Raw genomic sequence first — 25,152 nt, forward strand, 5'->3', positions numbered from 1 at the left:
GGGCAGCAAGGAAAGACTTTCTTGGCAAAGAGTCTTTCATTTGAGAAGCCGGGTAGCGGGGATATTCTGCCACTTTTGCATCCAACAATAAAGGTGGAATTCCGGCTCCCAGTGTGTTGGTGACCCCCCCCCCACCCCTAGCTGTGTGGCTTCTGGGAATGGCTGTCCCCCTGGGCTTCTCCCTTCTTTTAGAGTGAAATCTTTGAGGACGAGACCAATTTCCTGATATTCCCCATTCAACAGAAAAAAATGCTACTTAACATTGTTAAAAGTTTGATTTTAATAAAATTCAAACCAGTGTCTTTGGCCAGTTGCCATTTTGAAAATCAGTCCCACATTTTGCATTTGGTGGCCACCTCCTCCAGCTGAGACTATTTAAAGAGCTCCGAACGAGTTGATAGAAAATTGGTTTTCAAGGAAGTGTCATTTACAAGTGTTGTCATTGCTGTTTCTAAAGGGCGCAGTCTCAACAACCTCAGTGACTGAGGGGTGAGAACGGTTTTCCCCACTAGGATGTGCAGCCTGCACTGGGGTGGGGCTGGGGCTGGGGGGAAGCCTGTGAGGCTCCAGGTTGCAAAACTGAAGACTGCACCCGGCTCTCAGGGGCCCCTTGCATTTGCATGATTCTGGGGGCCAGTGCCTCCGTAAATGGTGCCGGGCACCTTAAGGCTGGGAAGAAACCTGCTATCCTTTGACTTCATCTCACAAAACAAAGACTTAGTGACAGGGGAAAATGGTCACACTATATTGTTAAGTGGAAACAATGTGCAAACTGGAATCCCAAATATGCTTCTTTGCCACGACGAAAAATCTGGAAGGGCATATATTCATTATTTTGATGGAGGATTTTAAAAAATATTCAAAAATATTTTTCCTGACAATGAGTGAATCCTTCCTTTCAGAAGAAAAGGGAAAGCAAGTGTTAGCTAATAACTGTGTCCTTCTACCAGGGCAGTTAAATTGCTGCTAAGACTGGGCAGAGCTTGAATCTGGGCTTGGGGTGGGTCTGACGAGCTTTCTCTGTGAGGCTGTGGGTCTCCGGGATGCGGGATGTACAGCCCATGCTGGCCTCTGGGTTCCCCGATGCCGAGCGGGTGGGCTGGACTTGCCTGACTTAAAAGCAGCATCCAGACTTGGAATTCAGTCTTCCTCCGCGTCCGAGTCAACAGGGTGCCATAGCGGATGCAAACACGGCCGCATCGCTGGTCCCACGGTGCTTTTGAGCTGTAAGGTCATGAGCGAGTCACTTTACTTCCTGAGCCTCGCCCTTCTCATCCCGAAAAGGGCCCACCCTGCCTTCCTCTGAGCACGGCTGGGAGCCGAAAGCAGTGCCTGCTCCTGTGTCAGCCCTCGTGCAGACTCTGGAAACGCTCCTGGCAGCCTCGCAAACCACCTGGGAAAATACATGAAACAAAACATTTGCTCACACCTCAGCTGCAGCAAGCAGAGCCCCTTAGGGCTTCCAAGGCCCACTGACCTTGAACTCCTTGAACTCGACCTTGAGCCCTTGCAGTGGGTGCCTGCTGTGGCTGGAAGGGAAACCTCTTTGCCCAGGCCCTTGAGAAAGCCTCACCCTTGGTGAAATCGGGAAAGATGTTTCAGGACCAAGGTCTCCCTAAAATAGGGATGGCAGGCGCTGGGGACCCCAGGGCAGAGCATGTCATTCAAGACACCAAGTTCTTTGCAAGACTCAGTTTTGGGACTAGCAAGGAAATCACCGTGTACCCTTTTGGCCAAACTTCCAGGAGCAGGCGAGGCTTCTCCAGAGTGAGCACTCTGAGCATCAGGGAGCCTTCTGCTTTCTGGGGCGGGGGCGTGGAAGTGGAAATGCCCTTTTTCGACAGGATGATGAGGTTTTTTTTTTTGCCCCTCCTTGTCAGAGGCTGGGCACCCCACAGCCAGGACTGGGTTTTGCCACCAGCCAGGGTGTTTCGGGTTGTTTTTCGCTTCATTCATCTTTCACATTCAATCTTCACCTCTCTGTTCAGTTCAGTACTGTCACCTCCACTTTGGATTCGCATCAGCCTCTGATGACAAGGGAAATGCTCATTTCGTGGGCACTCATGTGTGCTGTGCTTGGGGGCCCTGCAAAGGTCATCTTGCGGAGTCTGTGAAAGAGCCCTGGGGAGAGGGAGTGATGTCCTTGTTTTAGCTGAGCAAAGGGAAGCTCAGAAGAGCAGAGCCACCACTCCAAAGTCACACGGCTGCTAAGCAGCAGGGCTGGGGTGGAAATTCTGAAGCAGAACTAATAATTGACATTAGGTTTGTCTCAGCCAAAATGAAATACTTTGGTCTTTCTACTCTGCCACACCTTCTCCGGTGGTCCCCGGGGAGGGGTCTATGTCAGCTCAACCTGCAGGCTGCTCTGCACTCAGAGGGGACCCCGAAGGAGCAGCCAGTGTACCCGGACAGCAAATTCTAGAACACGTGTCATCAGTCATTGCCTTGGAGCCTTCCCTGGGTAGTTGGAGACCTTCTAGAGACCTTCCAAGACAGGTGGGAGCTTGTTGGCGCTGTTTCTCTCCCTCCTTCCAGCAGCCTTCCTCCTCTTCGCCCCCGCTCGCTCTTGTTCAGCAGGAAGAACACGCTTGATCTTTTAACTCAGCACTTGCTGACGTTTGCTCTGTGGACGTGGTTTGTAGCCACAGGTCAGCGCAGGGCTGTGAGTCCACCAGATGCCAAGGGCACGGAGCGTGTGTCGGTTCAGGGGTGGAGTCGGAGTCCCACAGCCCAGAGTTCAAATCCCCACTCTGCCCTGTGCTGACACAGTTGACCAAGCAAGTGTTACCTGACCTTGGCCAGCCTCAGTTTCCCCATCTGTCAAGCAGGCCCAGGCTACATGTTCAAGATTAAGTGAGCACTGGCTGGAGGATCGTGTGCATGTAGCTGTCGTGTCGTTGTGTTGTTAACCATTTATTCAGCAAAGTTGTTGGTCACCCTTAACAAAAGAAATAAGATTCCTGCCACTGTGGATCCCCTTCAGGTGGGAGGGGTATTGCGGCGGTGAGTAAACAGCTAACCAAGGAAATTTTAGGGAGTAAAGATGTAACCTTGGCGGCTGTGTGCTAGTGAATGTTGACCATTCCATTCTCCAGAAAAAGGGAGGCCTGATTTGTAGCCTTTGCCAATTTTTATGGTGTAAAACTCTCCCACCATGGCTGATTTCAAGCTACTAAAAAGATATCAACGGACTCTTAGAATTCCTAAAAATTTAGCAGTTGGCTCTTGCAAGGCCCAAGGAGCAACACTGGGTGTATTTAAATAATGTGACTTGGGAAAGACCTGAAGATCTGAGCACTAAATGTGCTGGTAGAATCATGTTCCAGAGAGAAAAGATGATTGTGCAAAGGTGCTGAGGTCCAAAGGAGCTTGGTGTGCTCCAGGAACAGATGGCTGCTTGTGGCAGGAGCCTCATCGGGGGGAAGGAGCAGGAGGTTGGAAGCCTCGTAGATCATGGCACCGAGTTTGGATTTTATTCTTAGTCCACAGAAAGTCTTTGGAAAGTTGTAGGCTGAGGAGTGTCTGGGTCTGATTGGTAATTTTTAAGGATCATTGGGCCGTTCTGGTTTGGGCTAGTGTCCCTGCAGGGGAGGGCTTGTGAGTGGCTGGATTCAGGTAGATGTGGAGACTTGACAAGTTCTATCTGTGGGTGTTTGCTTGCTGTTTACCTTGAGTACACCCAGCCTGCAGTTTCTGCTCTGCTATCTCCTTCTCTGTGTGATATTCCTGATAAATCCAGGAGGTGAGATGAGGAAATATATTTATCTTGGGTTCAAATATAAAACAACAAAAACAAATCTCTTCTCAACACTGCCCTTCTTCCTGTGATCTTTATCTCAGAACAGCACCTTGTCTTCAATTTGCATGGGGGAGAAAGATAAAGACACCCAAACTCCCATTTTTATCTCCTCCATAGGGTGTCTCTCGGGTGTGTATCAGACATGAAATACACATGTATGTGTTTAACTGTATGTAAATGCTGTTGGTATGGCCTGGCAGGTTATGAAAGAGGTGCTCCCTGGTTGTGCTCCACTCCCAGTCTGTCTCTTTGGGTAGTTTTCAGAAGGGCACGAGAGAATCCCATCTTTCTGAAGTGGCCTTGTCCAGCTGACCTTTTTTTTTTTTTGAAAGGGAAATGTTTTGGATCTGGGCTGTCTCTTACAGAAGTCTCTAGTTATTTGTGGCAATTGGATACCAGCGCAACTGAGAAACCAAATCGTCAGTTTGATGTCATCTTGTATTATTTACTGTCTTGGACAGCGCGACTCTAGATCGTGTGTCATCATCCATTGCCCTGCAGACTTTGCTTTTTGGCAGTCAACTGAGAGACCCTCCCTGAAGTTTTGTAGAACTTCACAGAAGGGTGGGATATTAGTGACTCCCTGTCACAGCCCCCCTTGGTTGGCAGAGAAAACTGCAGAGGTGCAAAGGGTGAAATGATTTGTATGGCGTTTCTCAATTGGGGAGTAGCAAGATAGAAACTCACCTTCAAATTCTCAGCTTTGTTTTTATGTTTTCTATTTCTATTTTTTCAGTTTTTCTATTTTTCAATGTTATTTTGACAGGTTGCCAGGCATCTCTTCTTCCTCTAACTTTGTGATTAAAATTAAAGTCCATTTTAGCCAATTTCTCAACCTTGGTCTCCTCTATCCTAGGAGTGATTGTATTATAGTCAGTTTGAAGTACATCCTTGCGCATCTTTTCCTATTACATTTGCATGTGTTTAAGTAGATGGATCAAAACATTCAGAATTTGAAAAATAAATCGTATTGGGCTATCCATATTTTTAGATTTCGTATCACCGATTAGTCCATGGATGTAACTAATGTATTTTTAATTCTAGTATCTGCTATGCCAGTACTCTTAGTCATACCAGTTTATGTTTTATCAGCTGCATGGGAGTACCTCTGTCCCCAGAGTCTCCAAAATACTTGATATTGTCAAATATCTGTATGCGTCCCCTTTTAGCCAGGTCTCCTTGGTTGCTTAAGTTTGTGTTTGCTTGTGTAAAATCAAATTGAACATCTTTTCTATGCTAATGGCCATTTGTCTTTCTGTGAATTGCCTGTTCAAATCTCTCACCTATTTTTTGGTTGGATAGTTTTATTCATTCAGCAAATATGTACTAAAATGTCTGACCTGTGCCAAGTATTAGTCTGGGTGCTAGGTGTGGCAAGTTAAATAAATATACATCCCTCCCCTCATTGAGGTGATTGTGTGGTTGTAGGAGAAAGACCCAAGTAAAAGGAACATAGATAGTATACCAGGTGGGATGAAAAGAAAGCAGAAGAGGGAGGGAGAAGGGGGTTGGACTCAATTTTAAATAGGCTGGCCAGGGAGTCTTGTCCTTTATTCTTTTGCAGACACTATTGTTTGTTAGTTATTTTTAATTAGTTTATTTTAAAAATTTTCCTGGTTTTATTAAGATGTAATTGACATATATCACTATGTAAGTTTCAGCATAATGGTTTGATTTACATAATTGTGACATGGTGACCACAGCTAACTTCCATCTTCTCAGATCAGTAAGAAGAAAAGAAAAACCAGAAAAAAATTTTGTGATGAGAACTCTCAGGATTTACTCTCATCACAGCTTTCCTTCATCCCATATACCTGTGTTAGCTATAGCCAACCTATTGTGCTTTATAGCTGTAAGGCAGGAACGACACTGAGCAGGTTTTCTGATCCCATGCAGACCGGGTGAAGGAGGAGTCAGAGTCCTCAGTGGCTTTTGCAGTTCTTTTATTGGGATTTACCCGGTTCACAACAGGCAGGGGTTCTGGGGACCCGGGAGGCTGGCAGGCCTCCCAGCCCCCAGCAAATCCTCACTCTTATCTGGGCTCTCCGGTGATCTCTGCTTCTGCTTCTTCTTCTCTCGGATTCTGTTCGTTCTTGGCTTCTACTGGCGTCCCCGTGACGCCGCTCTTAAAAGCCCAGTCTCAGCCCAGGTAAATCCCATCTACCTAGGCCCACACCCTACTTCAGGTGCCCGCCATCAGGCATGCATTCAGGACCGCAGATCCATCATCTATCCTGATGGAGGGAGGGCAGAAAAGCCTGATACTTTCTACCTTACCCTACAATATCCATTATGTATCTTATAACTGGAAGTTCATACCTTTCACCTTCTTCCAATAGATGTTCTTTATATATTCTGTATACTAGTCCTTGGTCTGTGATATGTTGCACGTATTTTCTTCATTTTAATTTTCTTTTGCCTTGCTCATTATTATTTTTTTAATTACAAAATCAGTCTTGCTAATTGGAATATAGTCATGTAAAAAGTGAAGTTTCTTTATTCCATTGTTCCCGGGCAACCGTTGTCAGGAACTCCAGTTTCTTTTTGGATTTTTCTATTCTCATTAACTTGCAACCCTCCCCTGACCACCAACTAGCCATAGCTTCTGGCTGTTTCTCCATAAATGCAGTCCTGATCTACCACCTTCTTTCTCAGGGCTGCCTAATGTTCCATTTTAGATAGAATCCCTGTAATTCATTCAAGCAGTTTCCTCTGGCTGGACATCAGTTGCTTTCAGTTCTCCATCCCTCCAGATGACACTACAAGCCCCTGCTTTTCCTGCGGCTCCTGTTCATCTCTGGTCTTTGCTGTTTGTTGGGCTAGGGCCATGCCTTGCGTGTGAATCGTGTGAATGGTGCAGTAATAATCTGACTTTGTTTTCTCCTTCTCCCCCAGCTCCACGGCTACATGGAAAATAAGCCTCTGGGGCTTCAAATCTTCATTGGGACGGCTGACGAGCGGATCCTTAAGCCCCACGCCTTCTACCAGGTGCACCGGATCACGGGAAAAACTGTAACCACCACCAGCTACGAGAAGATTGTCGGCAACACCAAAGTCCTGGAGATCCCTCTGGAGCCAAAAAACAACATGAGGGCAACGTAAGGGCTGGGGCCAGGGGTGCTGGGTCTTTGGGGGGATGCGTGGGGCCAGGTGGCAGGGATTTGGGAGAGGGTGGAGTTGGTGGGAACAGGCCCAGAAGATGGTCCCCAATCTGTGATGGACCCACAGAGACTTCTGTTTTTAAAGTTGTTTTTTTTTTTTAAAGTTTCTATTTTAAAAATCCCACACCTTAATATTTTTCATGTGTACTGGGAGGACAAATTCTCATGCATCTGGGTTATTGTGTAGCTTGGCATGAGGTTAGACTTATGTACATTTAAAAATTGTGAAGAAACTCACAAAGCCAACATGGCTAAGATTCAAGGATCACTGTGCCCATGGACGGGAGTTAAACTTTTTTTTTATTAGGAAATAATATGAAGCTTACAGAAAAACTGTAAGAACCATACAAGGAACTCCTATCTCCCCTTCACTCAGAGTTACCAGTTATTAGCATTTTTCACGTTGGCTTTATCACTCCCCTTTTTGCTCTTTCTGCATTCTTGCTGAATCCCTTGAGTGAGCTGCAGGCAGCTTGCTGCCGCCGGTTCACTTTTATTTTTTATTTTATTTTATTTTTTTATTTTTATATTTCAGAGAAGAGGCATTAAGGAGACATGCCATAAGTGTGTGGGACCCTCCTCTGGTGGCCCGGGAGCAGCCGGGGATTGAACTGGCGCTGCAGAGGCTGCGGGCAGCTTCGCAACCCAGCGCTTAAACACAGCAGTGTGGGTTCCCAGAGCGGGGGCTTTCTTACCTGGCTGCAGAGTCTCGGTCAAGTTGAGGAAACGGAATGTTGATCTATTGCTCTCCTCCATGGAGTGGTCTATGATCCATTCTCCCCCGTTACCTATTTGAGTCCTTCATGTCCTTTTGAGAATAGAAAAGTTGGCATGAAAAAAGTCTCCCTAGAGAAATAATTTTCACTGGGATTTTCTCTAATTACTTTGTAAGTGTTTTCCCCCTTGCTGGGTATAAATTCCTGGCTGAAATCTTTATCAGTACATGCATCGCAGTTTCCCCTGCAGCTGGCTGTAGAATTACTAGGGTTCACGAGGTGGTTTGCTGGGTGGTCTTTCCTGCTCACTGAGCGGTCGGTTTTAAATGGGCTTCTCAACCTCCTGGCAGCATCGACTGTGCAGGGATCCTGAAGCTGAGAAACGCTGACATCGAGCTGCGGAAAGGAGAGACCGACATTGGGAGAAAGAACACCCGAGTGAGGCTGGTTTTTCGGGTGCACATTCCAGAGTCCAGTGGAAGGATTGTCTCATTGCAGACGGCCTCTAACCCCATCGAGTGTTGTAAGTGGGGTTCTGGGCAGGGCCGGGGTACTTACTGTTCATGCCCTGCCCCCTCGGGCACACACCCTGGGCCGGGTACCCTGCAGGAACACCCAGGACCTACGTGGGTCAGCTGTTGGCCCAAGATGACCAGCATGGCCAGAGACAGAGCACATTTAAGGGTTTCTCTCTGCTTCTATTTACTTGTGAGGGGTTTGGGGCCTCACAGGAAATGAAAAAATAAATGGCTAATGAGTAGCCGACAAGCTTTGTTTAGATGAGCCAGGCTGTGCACATGTTGTTTGGTCTTTAAGAGGGTAGGTGCAGTTGGCACGGCTTCCCTGTACATGGCGTCCTCTTTCCCTGTTCCTTCTCCTCTTTCAGTAGGAATGCAGTCATGTCACGCGGCCGCCCACGGCTGATGGACAGCACTGCCCATCCCTGGGCTGAGCGCTGAGCATCCACAGGGTATCAATATTCGCAGCCACGATCCTTGGCAATACTTGGTGTCTTGCTGCCCTCTCTATAGTTTATTGGATTATTGTCCTCACAGTGGAATGATGGCAGGGTTGGGATTGGAACAGGAGCCTTGGCACCAAGGAATCACGCTCCCCCGCTCCCGCGTCCCCCTCAGGCAGCCTTGTGTGTTGAGGGGAATCTGCTGGGTCTGGCGCTGCACTGCGCAGCCATACATGAGCACAGTTGAACTCTGTCCTCAGCAGCTCAGCCTGCTGCCGAGAAAGACGCAGGCAAAGAGGTGGAGGATTTTTAGATTCCAGTGGCTGAGACTGGCCATCTGGGAGGGCTCTGAGCAGAACCCTGGCTCATTCCTACCAGGCTTCATTTTAAGGTGCTTTGTGCAAGTTTCGCTGCTGGATTTTGCAAATAGAACGAAGCTTATGGTCTGTGTGTTGTTTGAGAGGTTAGACGTCATTTTTAAAAACATAAAGAAGGACAAAAAAGTAAACATCTTGCCAGAAACAAAAAGTGTTGGTATATATTTTTAGTCTCTTTCTTCTAGGAATATTTTTGATATAGTCCTATTCTAAATTTAGTTATTCCAGGTTAATCCCCCACCCCCAACCTTTTTACCATAACTCAGGCACCCCAAAATCAGTTGCTTACAACAGCCAGCGAGATCATGGAAATGAGGTGAAGTGGGGTGGGTGGGTGGGTGGCAGTAGGGAGTGGTGGAGACTGGGGTGCTGGGATGGCACATTCCCCACCCAAATGGACTGCTGTCACTCATCGTCCATGTGGGAATGTAGACTCGGTGTGACCAGATCTGATTTTTAAAGATAAAGTAAAAATCTCCTGGTTCTTAAAAAGCAGTAACACATTCAAAGTACTCTGTGCAGCAGACAAAATCTGCACCTGGCTTCGATTAATCAGAGGTCCCTGTAATCAGACACTAATGAACAAAGGGAGCACACGAATATTTTATGCAGAGAGGATTTAGGACAACCGCCTCAGGATTAGACGCCAGTGAGGAGAGCAGGACGCCAGAACCCGTCTTGGTCTTTGCAGAGGGATGAAGGCGTCGTCTGATTTCTTCCAGCCTTGCTGGTCGAGATGCGGACCGGCCGGCCGGGGTGGCGAGCCTCTGCTCTGATGTTCGAAGCGAAAGGCACGAACAGACAAGTGTTGAGAAAGCATCATGGAAACATGGGGATTCCCCTGCTCTACTCAGCAGACCCACCCTGTGCCCGGAGCCCTTCATGGTGGCTGCCTCCCCGCCCCCACAGTCCCACCCTTGGTTTTGACTGTGAAGATGCCTTGGAAGGAAACTCGTAGCTCTTCCTCAATGATTTGGGGGATTTTGAGAAATACCTGTTTTTGGCCCGTGACTCATTCTCCAGGATGGGGCTGTGGTTTGTTGCAAGGAGGGGAGCGGAGACATCAGGAGGGCCACTGGCAGGAGCTCAGCTTCCTCTCCATAGCTGGGTCCCCTTATCTCGCGGCCATCTGAGAGCTTGCAGGAGCATCACCGAGCCACTCTCCTGCCAACAAGGTGTTCAGGTCGCCAGCAGCAAGCTGTAGAGCCCTGCACAGAGGTGTTTTTTCTTTTTCTCTTTCTAAGCCTCTAGTGGATTCGCCCCCTCCTTGTCTGGGCAGATGAGGAAGCCGAGACTTTCTTGGTAAAGTGATTCACTTACTCTTACTCCGGGGCGGCAGAGCCAGGTCTCGGGCCCTCGCGTTGCGTGAAATGCTTGGTTAGGGGCCGGTAGCACCCCCCTTCCTTGTCATACCCGACAGAGCTGCAGATCGGGCCGCTCTCCCCTCACCAGGCCCTCCCGTCAGCTTTGCGGACTGCGTGCTCCTCGGGGAGATGAAGTCAATAAATATTTGTTGACAATTAGCCCATAACACGTATTGACACAGCGTGTGCGGGATAAATATTTATTGACTCTCCCTGACTCAGCGTGGACTCCTTGGGGAGGGAGAGAGGGTAAGACAAACACCCCCAGGCGAGGCTAACTTGTTTACTCTGGAGGTGCCTTTGATGTGAGGTCCGCGGGATCAAGGGTAAGTTCTCCGACTGTGGTAGAAAACTTGAACAACCAGAGGCCTCGCTCTCGAGAGCGAACTTATTTGCTGGGAACCAGATCCGTGACATTTATTTACCGGCCAGCTTGCCCGAGGTTGAACCTCACCTTGGCACAGATGGGCACCCCCACGTTCCCGACTTCTTTATCAACTAGCTCTTCAGTGTTGCCAAGGAGACGCTTTTCCTTCCTTCTTCGCAAAGACTATTTTGAAGCTTCTTCAACCCTCCAGCCTCTGCCCACTGCCTCCGCCCCTTCCCGCTCCCCAGCCAGCAGGTCACCACACCGCCCACGGCTCGGAGGACGTGGGAGAGGTCAGGAGGGGTCACCCTCACGCTCCCCAACAACAAACCTACCCGGGATCACAGCTGCAGCAGCCTTTCGTCACCCTGCCCCTGGACGTGGGGCAGTTCCCCATTCCCCACGGGCGCCCCGAGCTCTCGGCTCCAGCTTCCCTTCCCTCGGTGGCTGATCTCTTGCATGGTGGCTGATCTCTCGCATCTGTCTCTCTTCTTTGAGTTTTCAGGGCTGCAGAGCCGGTCAGCGCTGAGTGCGAGGCCCACAACCCAGAAACGGGTTCCCGTTCAGTGCTGGAGCCCCAAGCTCCGAAGCGTGTCAGTGGGGGCTCAGTGGGGGCCCGTCTGTGCCAGTCCTTGCACCCAACTGGGGTGGCCACCGCCCTTAGCTTGTAGGCGCCCCCTCCTCCGTGTCATCAGGGCCGCTTCTATGTCCTTTCCTGCCTCCCATCAGGACGCTGCCTGGTTTCAGGCCCTTCCCCCCCCATTGAGGATGAGCTCATCTCCATCCTTATTCTGCGGTCACATTCCGCAGGGCAGGGTGGTTTTGGCGGGGGCTCTGTCCAGCCCTCTACCCCTCTCCAGCTGCAGTTCTTGACTCCTCCCGCATGTTCTCGCCTTGATTCTAAGTCCACTGGACCTTTCTCTGACTCAAGGCTTTTACCTTTGCTGTCACCTGCACCCAGAACACCTGCTCTCAAACTTGGCTACACGTAAAGTGAGAATCCCTGAGGAGTGTTAAGTCTGTGAGGAGTGCCCCCCCCCCCCCCCGATTCCTATCTGCTGGGCTGGGGTGTGCTATGGGCATGGGGACTTTTCAGTCTCTCAGTTAACTCCTCCTGATCCAATGTGCCATTTAGATGGCACTAGATGGGGAAACTTTCCTTGACCCCACTGGATATGGGGCCGCCTTTTCTTGGGCTGACGACATGATTTACCCGTCAGCTCCTCATGTCCGGCTGGAACCTGGCACGGTGACCGTCTTCTAGAAGATTTGTCGAGAGAAGGTGCAAACAGACATCCCCAGGCTGCCCAGCAGGAGAGAGGTGGCCGCAAGAAGGGCGATGTCCCAAGAGGTTGAGGCCCCCAAGGCCCCCCGGGCTTGCTCCCTGCCCTGCCGGGGTCTCTCTGACCATCCATTTCAGAAAAGCCATTTTCCACCAAGTCCTCCCGGCCCCGGCACAGAATGGGTGTCACTCTGCTCACTTGGCAGGAATCGGGAGGGCAAGGGGTGTGGACTAGAAAGTGAACGTTCTCTTTTCAGTATCTGCCTTTTTTTGACATAGATAAGTTCGGCCGAGGCATCGCTAAGAGACGATATGCTGTGCAGACTCTAAGTCTTCGGCTCGGTGACTTTTGACAATTGTAGGTGCCCATGTAATCACCACCCAAAGCCAGACACAGCACGGCTTCACTTGGGGGCCCCCGCGGCCGCCTCCCAGGCCTCCCACACAGGCCGCCACTATTCCGGCCCTTGTCACCACGTGTCGGCGTCCCTGTCCGGATCTCCGTGCAGAGGGTTCACACAATGTGTGCTCTTGTGTCGGCTGTTTTTTCTCGGCACGATGTTTTTGAGATCCAGTGCTATTATTGCGGGTTTTGGTAGTTCATTGCTTTTTACTGCGAAACAGTATTCAATTGTATGAGTACAACAATTGTTTGTTTACCACTGGTAGACACTGGGTTGTTTCCGGGGGGCTGGGTATGATGGAGAAGGCTGCCATGGATAGTCGCATTCGAGTCCTTTTGTGGACAGAGGCTTTCATTTTTTTCTTTCTTTTTTTAAAAGATTTATTTATGCATACAAGAACTGGGGTGTAGGCAGGGGTGTGGGTGGTGAGAGGATTCCCCAGAGACAGAGTGGGGAGCAGAATAGGTGGATCTGCTGAAATGCACCGCTGAGGGGAGCAGCGGGGAGACAGGAGAGGTCTGCTGCGCCATGTGGGTCAGCTCCCTGGCCGGGGATCGAACTCATGCCCCAGTGGCTGGTGATAACTTGATAGCACTGAAACTTTAACCCCTGCACCACCAGGGAGGTCCCCAGAGGCTTTCATTTTTCTTGGGTGACTATCTGGACTGGGATTGCTGGGTCACAGGGAAGTGTGTGTCCCAATCTATGAATTTCAGTGTCGCTTCCCATTCTGGGCAGGGGGTGCCTGAGTTCCCCACGAGTCCTAAGTCGGGGAACACCACGATGAGGTTTATATTTAAAGCACATTAGCACAGTGACTGGCACAAAGTAGAGGATAGTCGGTCCTCAGAGACCAGATGAAGGCAGAAAGGAGCTGGGGGCACGGGACAGGGAAGAGGGGGCAGAAAACGAGCAACTATTAACAGCCTACTGTGTGCTGAGCACTTTCTGTATCGCGGCTGGCTCATGGTGAGAACAACGCAGACCTGGCATCAGTCCCCAGAAGGGGAAGCTGAGCACAGGGACAGTAAATAAATAAATTGCCTGCTCACACAACTAGGAGGGAGCCAGCTGCTGTGACGTCCTCGTCCTCCTGCGTCTGGACGGAGGCTGAGTGACAGCCCCAGTGACATGCTCCCCTGCTCCGGGCCCCAGAGATCTGTGGGTTTGTTCCCACCATGCAGCACTAGACTGTCCCCCTGGAGGCCCCGGAGCAGTAAATCTGGGGTGAAATTGGGGCGGAGGGCAGGCCGCAGCCCTCTGTCAGGCCTGATCTCCAAGGAGACTTTTCAGTCATGACGGAGAAGCCTCTTCACGAGCAGCTTACTCTCGGGAGACGCCGTCTGGCTGGGGTTAGGCTGTGAGCTTGGGTTCAGCTCTGCCCCGTCCCACTGGCTCGTCCTAACAGCTAGTGTTAGGATGAAAGTGGGGGATGTGACCGGACACTCTCCGCCTCCTCTGGGCTGCTCTGAGTCTCGGCCCCGGGCAGCAGCCAGCTGGGACAGAAGTTAACACGAGTTATTTCTGTGGACGAGGAGCACAGCTGGGTCTGCGGTGCGCAGGGGTGAGCTGACTGGGGGCGGCAGGGTGTGCAGCGTTGGGGGGAGCTGAGGCCAAGGGGATGTCTCTGCTGGCTGATGTGGCCCCCTGGCCGGGGGCCGTGAAGGATGGCCGTGCCCTAAAGACATGCTGCCTCCCCGGTGTCGTGCACGTGGACTCACGGTCATCCCCCTCGTGACCCGGAAGCCTCCTCGCTGAGTCCATAGGAGACGCCTGTCCTGTGGGTGAGAGCGGTGAGCGGGCAGGGCTGCCCCTGGAGCTCATGGTCCAGCAGTCAGGGCAGAAGGGGCTAATTTGCAGTGGTCACGTGGGGGGCAAGAGGAGCGGCAGAGCCGTGTCCTCCTGTCAGGTGGCCTGGTTCCCTCAGTGACCTGGGTCATCCAGGAGCTGGTGGGGCCCTTGGGAGGGTCATTTGTTGAGTGTAGTTGTGTGGAATGTTGAGGGGCCCCTGGGAGGACTCTGGGAAGGCAGAGTATTGATCCGATCAGAAGACAGAAATAATTCATGCTGTGGACCTGGTGCTGGCCCACAGATGGACGGGCCCGTGGGGCAGGTGTCACCACAGCTTTGCCATGAAAGAGAGAAAGCTGAGGTCCAGCCCTGGGCGTCTCATGCCCTGCAGACCCCATGTGTCTGTGCCTTCACCTCCTTCCCCCAGCATGGACGTGTCAGGCCCCTCACAGCAGTGAGCCCTGGACACAAGGAGAATTAGGTTCCCCTGTCCCACGCCCCCACGTCCCAGGGAAGACCCAGGAGTGGCCAGAGTGGGGGCTGTGGGGCCAAAGGGCCTGGCTGCTGGCCCTGCTCACAGCCCCTCCCAGGCCAGGCCTGAGTCAGCCAAGTCTGGGCCAAGCCAGGCCCATAGCCAAGGACGGGCTGATGGTGGGAGCGTGTGGCCCTGGTGGTCCATGTTGGACTGGGAGGAGGACAGAGGCCCCTCCTTGCCCGATTGGCCAGAGGCCTTCCTGCTGGGTCCCTGCTCAGGGTCGGGATCCCACGGTCTGGGTTCACATTCCGCCTGCCTCACTGCGAGCTCTCAGCCATGGTCCCTGTCCTCTGGGACCCTTAGGGCTCCAAGGTGGGAGCAACTGCTGCCTTCTCATGGAATCTGCAGGCAGCCCTATGAGGTTGGGCTCTGACGGGGCTATTTTATAGATGAGAAAACAGAGGCGCCAATGAAGTGGCTTGTCCCGGATGCAGAGCTTCAAAGTTCTGCGAGCTGGGCTTTGAACTCGAGGAGCTCCTGGGAGCATCTTCATCGCATGCACCGGGGGCTTGGGACAAACATGTGTGGGACCACCTGCAGGCCGAAGCACGCCCTGGGGCTGCTGCAGTCGGGTGTTAGCGGGACCCATCCATCCACAGAAACCCCTCAGGCCTCTCCCTCTGGGTGCTCGGGAAGATGGTAATCCTTGGCCACTCCGCCCTGTGATGGGCAGATGGCAGACAGGTGGGCCGTCATGTCCCATTTCCCGGAAGCCCCACACACCTGCGGGGCCGGCCTGGTGTGGCTGTCCCTTGTCGAGCCTTTGCCTGCCGCTCCACTCTACATCAGCCACTGTTCCCAGCGAAAGTAAACACCCAAACTGGTTAAATCAACAATCCTGTTGATTCAGAGCCCGTAAAACACAGATGCCCCGAGCCACTTTATGACGTGCCAGGATCCGGAGGCAGGAGAAGGGCCTGCAGAAGCCTCTCCCAAGGGCCACCCCCAAGCTTGTGCTGGAGCGAGGGTCTAGATGTCCCCAAAGGCCTGCTCCTGGCCCTTGAGGCCAACTTTACAAAGGTGGTGCTGGTTTGGGTAGGACCCCGCAGGATAGGTGGGTCTGGAATCTAGGGTTGAAAAGCTGAACGAGTCAGTGGGAGCTGGTGGGGTGGAGGCACTGGCCGAGGCCCGCAGGTTTTCCTGAGTGCCCTCCCGTGGGTTCTGCAAGGTGTTGCCCCACTTAGCATCGTAGAAGCTGGAGTTGCATCAGTGTGCATGGGAAGTGGACCCCAGGAGGGTAATTTTGGTGTCTGCCTCTCTGCAGTTCCTCTTTCGCAGGCTAATTGGATCTGTTTGCTTTGTTTCTGGGTTCTCTGGGGATGTGGGGCCTCCCCTCTTCCTCAGGTGGCCCCTGAAGTGCTAACGTGCAGTGCCCAGCCTCCATCTGGGAGATTCAGGTGCTGTGGCCTGGGTGTCAGCGTTTTCTTCAGGGCCTCCTCTACCCGGGGATTAGACTGCAGATGGCTGGGACCTTGACTTTGTCTGAGAAAACCTGATTTGGTCAAGAAGTCTAGGATACAGGTCAGGATTTACTGGCAAAGGGAGGCCACATGTCTGCACTCAGTGCTGATACGGTCGCTCGCCTTGGAGACGCTAGCACTCGGCCTGTGGAAAGAGCTCGAGAAGCTACAGTTTTCAATCCTTAACCTTGCTAGCTAGTGCTTGTTGAGCCAAACAGGCTTCTGTGACTTCTCCCATTTAATCCTCACAACAACCCATGAGACGAGACGGGTCTGTTGCCAGCCCTGTCTTACAGACGGGAAGATGGGGTGAGGCTGGGGAAGCCGCAGCAAGGACTCCCGGGGGGCTTGTGCAGGAACTGAGCTCTCCTCGGCACTGAGGTCTTCCCCTGGCAGGGTAAAAGAATTCTGACCAGCTGTTTTTCTGTCTGTAAAGAAGCCCTGAGTGTCTCTGACAGCTATCCAAGAGGGCTGTAATTTAAGCATTTAAAAGGTAACAAAATGAGAAATTATTTTGAAAATGACTAAGCAAGCAAGAGTGACATTTTGAAAGCTAACAGTCATCAGGACTAGTTTCTGGGGTGACTGCCCGGTGCTGGGCACTGGCTAAGGGCTTTTGTCTTGATGTATTTTTTATTGTGATTAAATACACACAAAGTGGGCCATTTAGCACGATTCAGTGGCATGAAGCACACTCTCAATGTTGTGCAGCCCAATTCGATCTAGTTCTAGAAAATTTTCTCCACCCCAAAAAGAGATCCAGGCCCTTGAGTAATTCCTCTTGGGGCCCCCAGTCGAGTCTGGTCCACGGATGTGCCTTGCTGGGCAGGTTGTGTGATGGGGTCAGAGAGCCTGCATCCTCTTGGGACTGATCTTCATTCAGCCTCATGGTTTCAAGTTCAGCTGGCTGGGAGGTCATTCCTTTTTACGGCCAGATAATGTGGATAGACCACGTTTTGTTTAGCCACTCATCCACCGACAGACACTTGGCTTATTGGCCGTTTCACCAGTTAGATACTTATCACGTGTCCCCACGCGGCATTTCCGGCACGACTTGGTGCAGACTCACGAGGACAGGGGCGGTTAGGATTTTAAAGAGGAAGCATTGGTGACCCAGAGAGGTGAAGTGACTTGCTCGGGGTCACACAGCAGGGAGGTGGCTGAGGCAGGGCTTGCTGATCCCACAGCCCAGGAAACTTGGACTTTTACTGCTCCTGGTCTGGCGTGACCCAGCCGGTGATGGTCCCGCAGATGGCACTTCAGAGCCAACCTGGCGTGGCCTGTTGGAATCATCTGAGGATTGTTTAAAAAGAAATTCCCTGCAGGGGTTCTCCCCTCAGACCACTGGCATCAGAATTTCTAGCACGGTGTTCTCAGTCTGAGCCGATTTGGGTCTCCTCTTCAGGAGGTATTTAGCCACATCTCGAGGCAATTTGGGCTGTCAAGCATGTAGTGGATAGAGACCAGGATGCTGCTAAATAAATATCCTATCAGGCGCAGGGCAGCCAGACAGCAGAGGATCCGCCCGATGCCTCAGGGTGAGCCTGAGAAGCCGGAGTCAAGGCCTGGGGGACGCATCTTTGGGTTTCCTGACAGAAGCTGCCATGCAGACAGAGCTCAGCCATGCTTCTCTGACTTTTTAGTACCTAAGAAGAACCTGGGTTCTTTGTTCCACAGCAGATTTGGGTCCAGAGGGTCAAGGTGGGACCCAAGATTCTGCATTTGTAACAAGGTCCTGCTGCCGACCCCGCCGCCCTGTGAGAGACCAGACAGGCTTGCAGATAAAGGCCTCCAGGAAGCTGGGCTGCTCCCCTGTTGTTTCTCTTTAAATTTTCAGTTAAAAAGATAGTTTCTTTCAGAACAGGGGAAGAGGTGCAAAATGCAAAGAGGGTGAATCGGTTGGTTGCTTGAAGCTGAAGCTCTGGAAGGAGAACAGTGAGGTGGCTTCAGGAAAAAGACCAGCAGTGCGATGTGCCGTGATTCACAGCACAGCTGTGGGGCCAGCTTCCCGCCCAATGTGAGAGCTCACGGCCACGGCCAGGCCTGGCTGGGCTGGCGGGAGCCCTGGCCAGCTTGTCCCGGCCTGATGAGTCAGGTTTTCCACCTGCAAAAGGGGAGGCATGGCTGTGGCCACCGCCCTCCCCCCTGGGGCTAGAAGCCCCCAGCTGTCCCCCAAACTCATCCAAGGCAGGTCTTAAAAGTGGGGACCTGCTTTTCTAGGTCATGTAGCTGCTGTTTCTACTGTGAATATATCTGCATTTGTGACTGTTCCATTAGGAAGTCCTGCAAAACTCCTATATTGAAAGAAAGGATGAATAACTCCCAGCTCATGTGGGAGAAATTAGCAGCTTCTGCAGAGAGGCCTTTTAATAGATACTCTTAAGTGGCAGCTGGCTAGTCTCCGGGGAAGAGAGCTTGGGCTGAGCGGAGGTGCTGGGGGTCGTGGGAGGCCCCTGGGTGGTGCTTTCAAGGTGAGGTGTCTGGGTGTGGCTGGCTGGGCCACAGCCAACTCCTTAAACATTGCCGGTGCATTGTGGCTCCTGAAGGAGCCACTTTCAACGTGGCTTCAGGGCAGAGGGAGGGAGATGCTCGGCCACCTGGAGGCCCAGGCCAGCCAGGAGGGAAGGGTTAGGTGTGGGCCTCAGGCCTCACATGGCTGCTGCCTTGGCTCCCGGATGAGGAGGTCAGCAGGACCCTGGCACAGTATGGGCTGGCCCTCTGCCTAGTGCTGGGGTTCTGGGAGGAGGGCCAGGAGTGCAGGCTGACTCAGAGGGGGAGGGCAGGCCTCTGGAGCCCACACTGCCAAGGCGAGGCCTAAGAAAATGGGCCCCTCGTGCTGGCTGGGACCTGGCTCTGGCTTTGCTCAGGGAGGGCTGCAGAGAGGGTCTTCCTTCTTCCCTGGTCTCTGCCTTCCAGAGGAACTAGTGACTAGAATGGCTAAGAGGTGGGGCTCTGGAGCTGGTGAACCAGCTTTTGTGGTCTTTAATATCAGCTCCAACACATGCCCTTGACTTGACTTCTCTCAGCTTTAGTTATCTCCCCAGCCAAATGCAAATCATTTAAAAACCTTCCTCAGGAGGTTGCTGTGAGCATTCAGGTGTATAGATCTGTCCCATGCCTTTGTCTTTCATTCCTTATTTAGCTGAGGATCTATATAAAATAGAGATAGATGTAGGTGTCAAGATGTCTTGAGATATTTTCATATCTACACCCACCTGGCATGTCCAGCCCCTCCTCCCAAGTCCTGGTCTCTGTTCTCGCCTCATAGCACATACAGAACAAACACTGTCACTCCAGGGGCAGAGATGAAAGATAAACCAATAAAGCTACATGTAGGTATCTGAAAGTGGAAAGTTCTTTCAGAAAAACCAAGCAGGCTAAATAGGGAGAGACATAGACAGCTGGAAGGGCGTGGGACCTGCTGTTTTAACTCAGGTGGGGGAAGTGGAGGGTTATGGAGGCCTCTCTGAGGAGGTGACACTGAATAGAATCTGCAAGAAGAAAGGGGAAAAGGCAGGTAATTGGTAAAGAATCTTCCAGAAAGAAGAACTAGAAAGCATGCTCAAATGTAGGAGTCTGCTAAGTGTGTCGAGAGACAATAAGAACATTCTAGAAGTATGGGGAGTGTGAGCGAGCAAGAGGGAGTTTGAAAAAATGCAATCAGAGGGGACAGAGCAGCTCCGGGCTACCTGCAGCCATGTTCAGGGTCAGAAATGAATTCCAGGGCAGAAATGTCCAGAATACATGCTTCTGACATTCCGCTGCTTGGGCTCACAACAGAGGCAGAAGGAGGGGTTACGCTATAATAAAGTTGACTTGCCCACCCATTCATAAAACATAAAGAAAATAACAAAATCGCACCCATCTCTTGACTCATGTAAACACAAAGTGCTCTCACGAGAAAACTAGCCAAGTAACTTGGCACCACTTGCGGGGTGTGGTGGGCCACGTTTGCCATGACAACCAGCGGCAGAGGGGCAGCGCCTGTCCTGTTTTGTCACCTGGACTCAGGGGATGTCGCTTCTCATCACAGCCCCTTCTCTTGTCTCACCCTCAGCCCAGCGATCGGCCCACGAGCTGCCCATGGTGGAGAGACAAGACATCGACAGCTGCCTGGTGTACGGGGGCCAGCAGATGATCCTCACGGGCCAGAACTTCACGGCTGAGTCCAAAGTCGTGTTCATGGAGAAGACCACAGGTCAGGGGGCGTTTCGAGCTTGTTTTCTGTCCACTGGAGCCGTGCGAAAGTGACCACCTCTTTCTTCCGAACAGCGCTGGTGGGGGTGGCCTATCCCATTGTGCAGACTTTGTTCTGCTCCTTTGCTCATGGTGAGAATCTCCCTGGTTCCTGGGGTCTTGGCATCAACCCGGCCACTGTGACGTCCATGTGCCAGGACAGGCCTTGACTGCCCCTTGGTTGTCCAGTTGGATGGTAAAGGGGCAGCCCTTTCCATCTTTTTACCGTGATTGGCACTTGACCAAGTGTGTTTGCTCTGGTCTTGTGCATTCTGGGTTCGAATCCTGGCTTGGCTGCTTGCTTACTTTGTGATCTTAGGCAAATGGCCTGACAGTTCTGTGCCCCAGTTTCTTGTGCGTAGAACCTTAGTAACAAGAGTTACCCCGCAGGATAACTCCTGTGGGCTTAAATATCAGGGTTTCTGTGCAGAAAAAATTAGTTAATACTGGTCAAGTAATCGCAAGCCAGTGAATGTCAGCCACTTAGTTTTTATTTGAAAATAATGCTGTAGTCTTATGCTTTCAGGACACCTTGCTTGATTTTCTTATATATGAAGCTCTGTTTTGGCTATTTAGGGTTTATTCCTAGCAGTGGAATTTGGGAGAGTCGTTTTGAGAGTTTAAATGTAAATCGCTAAATTGCTTTTCAGAAATCTACAAGTCAAAACCTCCACCTCTGCCATGTCAGTAATGTTTCACCGCAGCCCAGAAGGGCCATTTCTTTTAATTAAAAGAATTTACTGAGGATGTACTTTTTACTTCGCACTCTTTGCTATGAGGGTCAATATTTTTGTTTATTGGTCACATGAGGACGAGGTAAAAAGAAAACGACCTGAAGTAGGGAAATATCAGGTTCCGCAATTATTCACTTGTTCCGGATACTAGCCTTGGTTTGGTTTGGTTTTGTCGTGGACATAATTTTGGTGGTCAGTTTGAAGGGGTGCTGATGCTTTTCTGTTTGTTTATTGCTTGCAGGATGATCCAGAGACTATAACAGGCAGCTTGTCCAGTTGTAGGGATTGTGCACCGCACAAGGGCACTTATTCTGGGGGGGCTGCCACTTGAACTGGATCCAGCATCGATCTGTGTTTTACTAAGACCGCTTGGGATGGGGGGACACAGTGTCTTGGGGGAAGGGCGCTTCTTCCTAATTCACACCACGCTTCTTCTCGGGATGGGCTTGCTTTCTCCTACTTTGAAGGTATGGTAGAGGGTAGAATTGATTTTAAATAAGCTTGATGAAGCTGTTGCACACAAAAAGGGGTGGGCCATTAAGTAGAGCCATGGCAGGGGGGCTGGAGATGGACCGATGGGTTGGATGTGGGAGGGGTTTAAAAAGCATGAGGTTGGTCGCTTTGGGCTGCAGGGGCCTTGATGGTGCAGGAAGGGGTTAGTGATGCAGACATCTAAGTGCAGGTCGTGCATTCTGTTTTTTAACTTTTACTTATTCATATTTTTTATATATTTTTTGAGGTAACAGTTTACAAGCTGTGTGATTCAGAGGTACAGGTTCACGCCTCTTCAGATATATGTTACCACACCCACCCACCCACCCCCAAAGCAGCCATTATCTCCCACCACAGTCCAGGCCCCCTCCCCTGTGCCCCTCTTCTGAATCTCCCCCCTTGTATAGCCTCCATTCAGTCCAATTTCTAGGGTTTATTTTGTTTAGTTTTGTCTATTCTTTTGTTTCTGTAGTGAAATCATCCATTATTCGTCTTTCCCCTTTTGGTTTATATCACTTAGCGTCACTCCCTCTAGCCCCATTCATGCTGCAAATGGCAAGAGTTCCTCTGTTTTCATAGCTGGATAGTGCTCCACTGTGTCTGTGCGCCACGTCTCCGTAACCCACTCCTCTGTCTTGGGCGCTGAGGGGGTTTCCATAGCTCTGCTCTTGTAAATAGGGCTGCAGTGAACATTGGGGTGCAGGTATTCCTTTGAGTGTTTTTGCATTTGGGGGTAGATATCTGTGAGTGGGAAACCTCTGCCCTGCTTTCCCCAGGGGCTGGGCCCTCCTGCATCCCCACCATCAGGGTGCGTGGCTCCCTCTCTCCACACCCTCGCTGGCACTTGTTGCTGGTCTTTTTTTTTTTTTTTTAAGATTTTTTTTTATTTTATTTATGCATGCAAGAACTGGGGTTAGGCCAGAGGTGGGGGGGTGGGTGGGTGAGAGGATCCGCCAGAGACAGAGTGGGGAGCAGAACAGGCCGATTGACTGAAATACACTGTTGAGGGGAGCAGTGGGCGAGACAGGGAAGTCTGTTGCGCCATGTGGGTCAGCTCCCTGGCCGGGGATCGAACTCATGCCCAGTGCCTGTTGATAGCTTGATAGCACTGAGGCTTTAACCCCTGCGCACCAGGGAGCCCCGGCTTCTTTTTTAAACTTTCTCACAGGTGTGAGGAAGGACCTCACTGTACTTTTGAATTGCATTTCCCTGAGGACAGGTGAGGATGAACTTGCTGTCACGAGGTCTTATGGTACCTGATGGAACCACTCCCCGCTCCTTGCGCATCCGGCCGCTTTCAACCTTATGCTCTTATAAGTGACCCCACCGCGAGCATCCCTCTATCCCTCGTCAGCGTGGTGAGCCGTCCAGTCTGCCTGTGCTCAAACCCCAGCTCCACTGCTTTGGGCAAGTCCCTGGTCTCTCCGTGCAGCACCTTCCTCCTGTGCCCAAGGAAGGTGGCAGACCTGCCTCTCAGGGGCGGGGCGGGAGATGAAACGCTCATCCACGTGCAGTGCCTGTGAAATGCCTGGTGTGTGGTAAGTGCTGGCATGTGAGCTGGTGCTGGTTGTTACTTGCTGTTTCCCGGGGTGAAGCCCTCTGTATGGTGGAGTGGATTGGGGGCAGGCGTGGAGTGGATTGGGGACAGGCGTGTCTTGAGGGGTTTTCAGGTGGTGGTGCAGAGTAAATATTCTTTAGGACACAAATTTGCTAGGCTCCCGCGAGGCCGAGAGTGTGTGACTAGGGTTAGAGGCTGGCGACACTGGCAAATGTTTTGATGAGCAGGTCAGAGCATCCTCCTAGGGCCAGATACAGACACATGCTTAAGCAGGTCATAGGACTCAGGTAGTAGGTTCTTGACCAGGAGAGTGGCATCTTGAGCATCCAAGTATTTGCTGAAAGAATGAACAAACAAATCAATGAATGGCATTTACTCTTTGGGTCTCCTTCTCTTGGTTTCAGAAGAAATTTCAGTTTAAAGAAATTGCCTTTTAAAGGGAGGAAAACTCAGGGCCTGATTCAACTTTGAACAGTTGACAATTAAGAAAAGTAATAAAAATTGCTCCCTGAGGGTGAACCCTGTTTTGGGGGGTTCCTTCACCGCTGTCCTCATGCATATCCTCTCATCTAACCGACTCCCCAGAGAGGAGTCAGATCTCACCCGTAGATAATAACCAGCACTGTCCTGCTGTTCAGCCTCCCGAGTCTTGGTCTTCCTGTAATTAAAGCCACAGCAGTCCTGTCTTGCAGGGCCAGGTGCACACAGTGGTGTTTAGGGGGCGCTCATCCAATCTCTGTTATGTTCCTACCATCCCTCCAGCATTGCTTGGTCCAGCGCCCCATTGGCCTGACACATGCTGGCGCAGGTATTGGGCCTGGGCTGGCCGGGTGTGGGGAGCTGTCAGCTGCAGGGGGTATAAGTCAAGGCCCTGATGTCAGACCACCTGGCTTTGAACCCATGATCCGCTTTGTCATCCTGGGGAAGACGCTTTACCTCTCTGAGGCGACATTTCCTCCTTCGTAAAGTGCAGATGATTTGCTTCTCTTGAGAGATGAGAAGATGAGATGAATCAGGCTCTTTGCTTAGAACTTGGCACATTGTAGATGCTCATTAAATATGAGCTTCTCTTTTGCTTATCATCATATTCGGGCTGTGGAAGGACAAAGATAAGGAAGATTTTATCTCATGGAACCAAGAAACATTGGGAAAACAATAAGCAATGACAACAAACCCGGTGCCAGACCTTGTTCTAAATCCCTCATATATATTAACTAATCTGAGTCCTGATAGTCCAACAAGAGCGCTACTGTTCTCCCAATCGTGCTGATGAGAAACAGAGCACAGAAAGGTTAAGTAACTTAGTGAAGATCACACAGCCGGGAAATGATGTGCTGGTTTGCCCCCAGGCAACCTAGCCCTGAAATCCGTACCTTTGGCTACTTGCTGTTCTACTCTGAAAAAGCCGAGATGCAGATTATTTTACATGAGGACACTCCGGCTGCTCTGGCCCCCTGACTTGATTCATTTTGTAGTGATATAGACCCTTGAATTCCGCAGCGGGTCCCCGGGGTTGAAAGGCTCCATTTCAAACCCTTTTGCATCTAAAGAATCCCAGATCCTGGACTGATGCCAACAGACAAATGGGGGGAGGGATTTAAGACACCCCTGGACCTCAGCAGGAGTGGGGGGCTTCCCTGGTGGCATGTCTGACTCCCTGTGGCTCTGACAGGCGGGGGGCTTGCCTGCCATTTGCAGGGAGCTGATCTGCTCTTTTGACCCCAAGAACATGCCTCCCGGCCCAGGGCTGCCGTCTGCAGGGGGAATCCCTGTTGCTCAACTTCTTTTTTCCAAAACGCATCCCCGTTCCCATCTCCATGGACAGCTTGGCCGGCACGGCCTCGGTGGGGTGGGGTGGAGTGGAACAGTTGAAGTTTTCCAAGGAAGGGGAACCCCAGCTGGTTCTCACATTAAG

The 25,152-nt window shown here is 51.2% G+C and overlaps 1 protein-coding gene across 5 annotated transcripts in view; it reads left to right on the top strand.

Moving 5' to 3' along the window:
• NFATC2 (nuclear factor of activated T cells 2) overlaps positions 1-25,152 on the top strand; it is a gene marked incomplete at both ends in the record, with an annotated part of 125,160 nt that overhangs the window by 61,343 nt on the left and 38,665 nt on the right. For all 5 annotated transcript variants that reach the window (XM_084247641.1, XM_084247642.1, XM_084247638.1 and 2 more), the window contains 3 exons: positions 6,695-6,897; positions 8,027-8,199; positions 20,275-20,415. In XM_084247641.1, coding sequence (XP_084103767.1) covers positions 6,695-6,897; positions 8,027-8,199; positions 20,275-20,415 — 517 coding nt within the window. The remainder of the gene's footprint in view (positions 1-6,694; positions 6,898-8,026; positions 8,200-20,274; positions 20,416-25,152) is intronic.

Source organism: Talpa europaea (genome assembly GCF_964194135.1).
Source record: "Talpa europaea genome assembly, chromosome: 11".
Classification (NCBI taxonomy): Eukaryota; Metazoa; Chordata; class Mammalia; order Eulipotyphla; family Talpidae; genus Talpa; species Talpa europaea.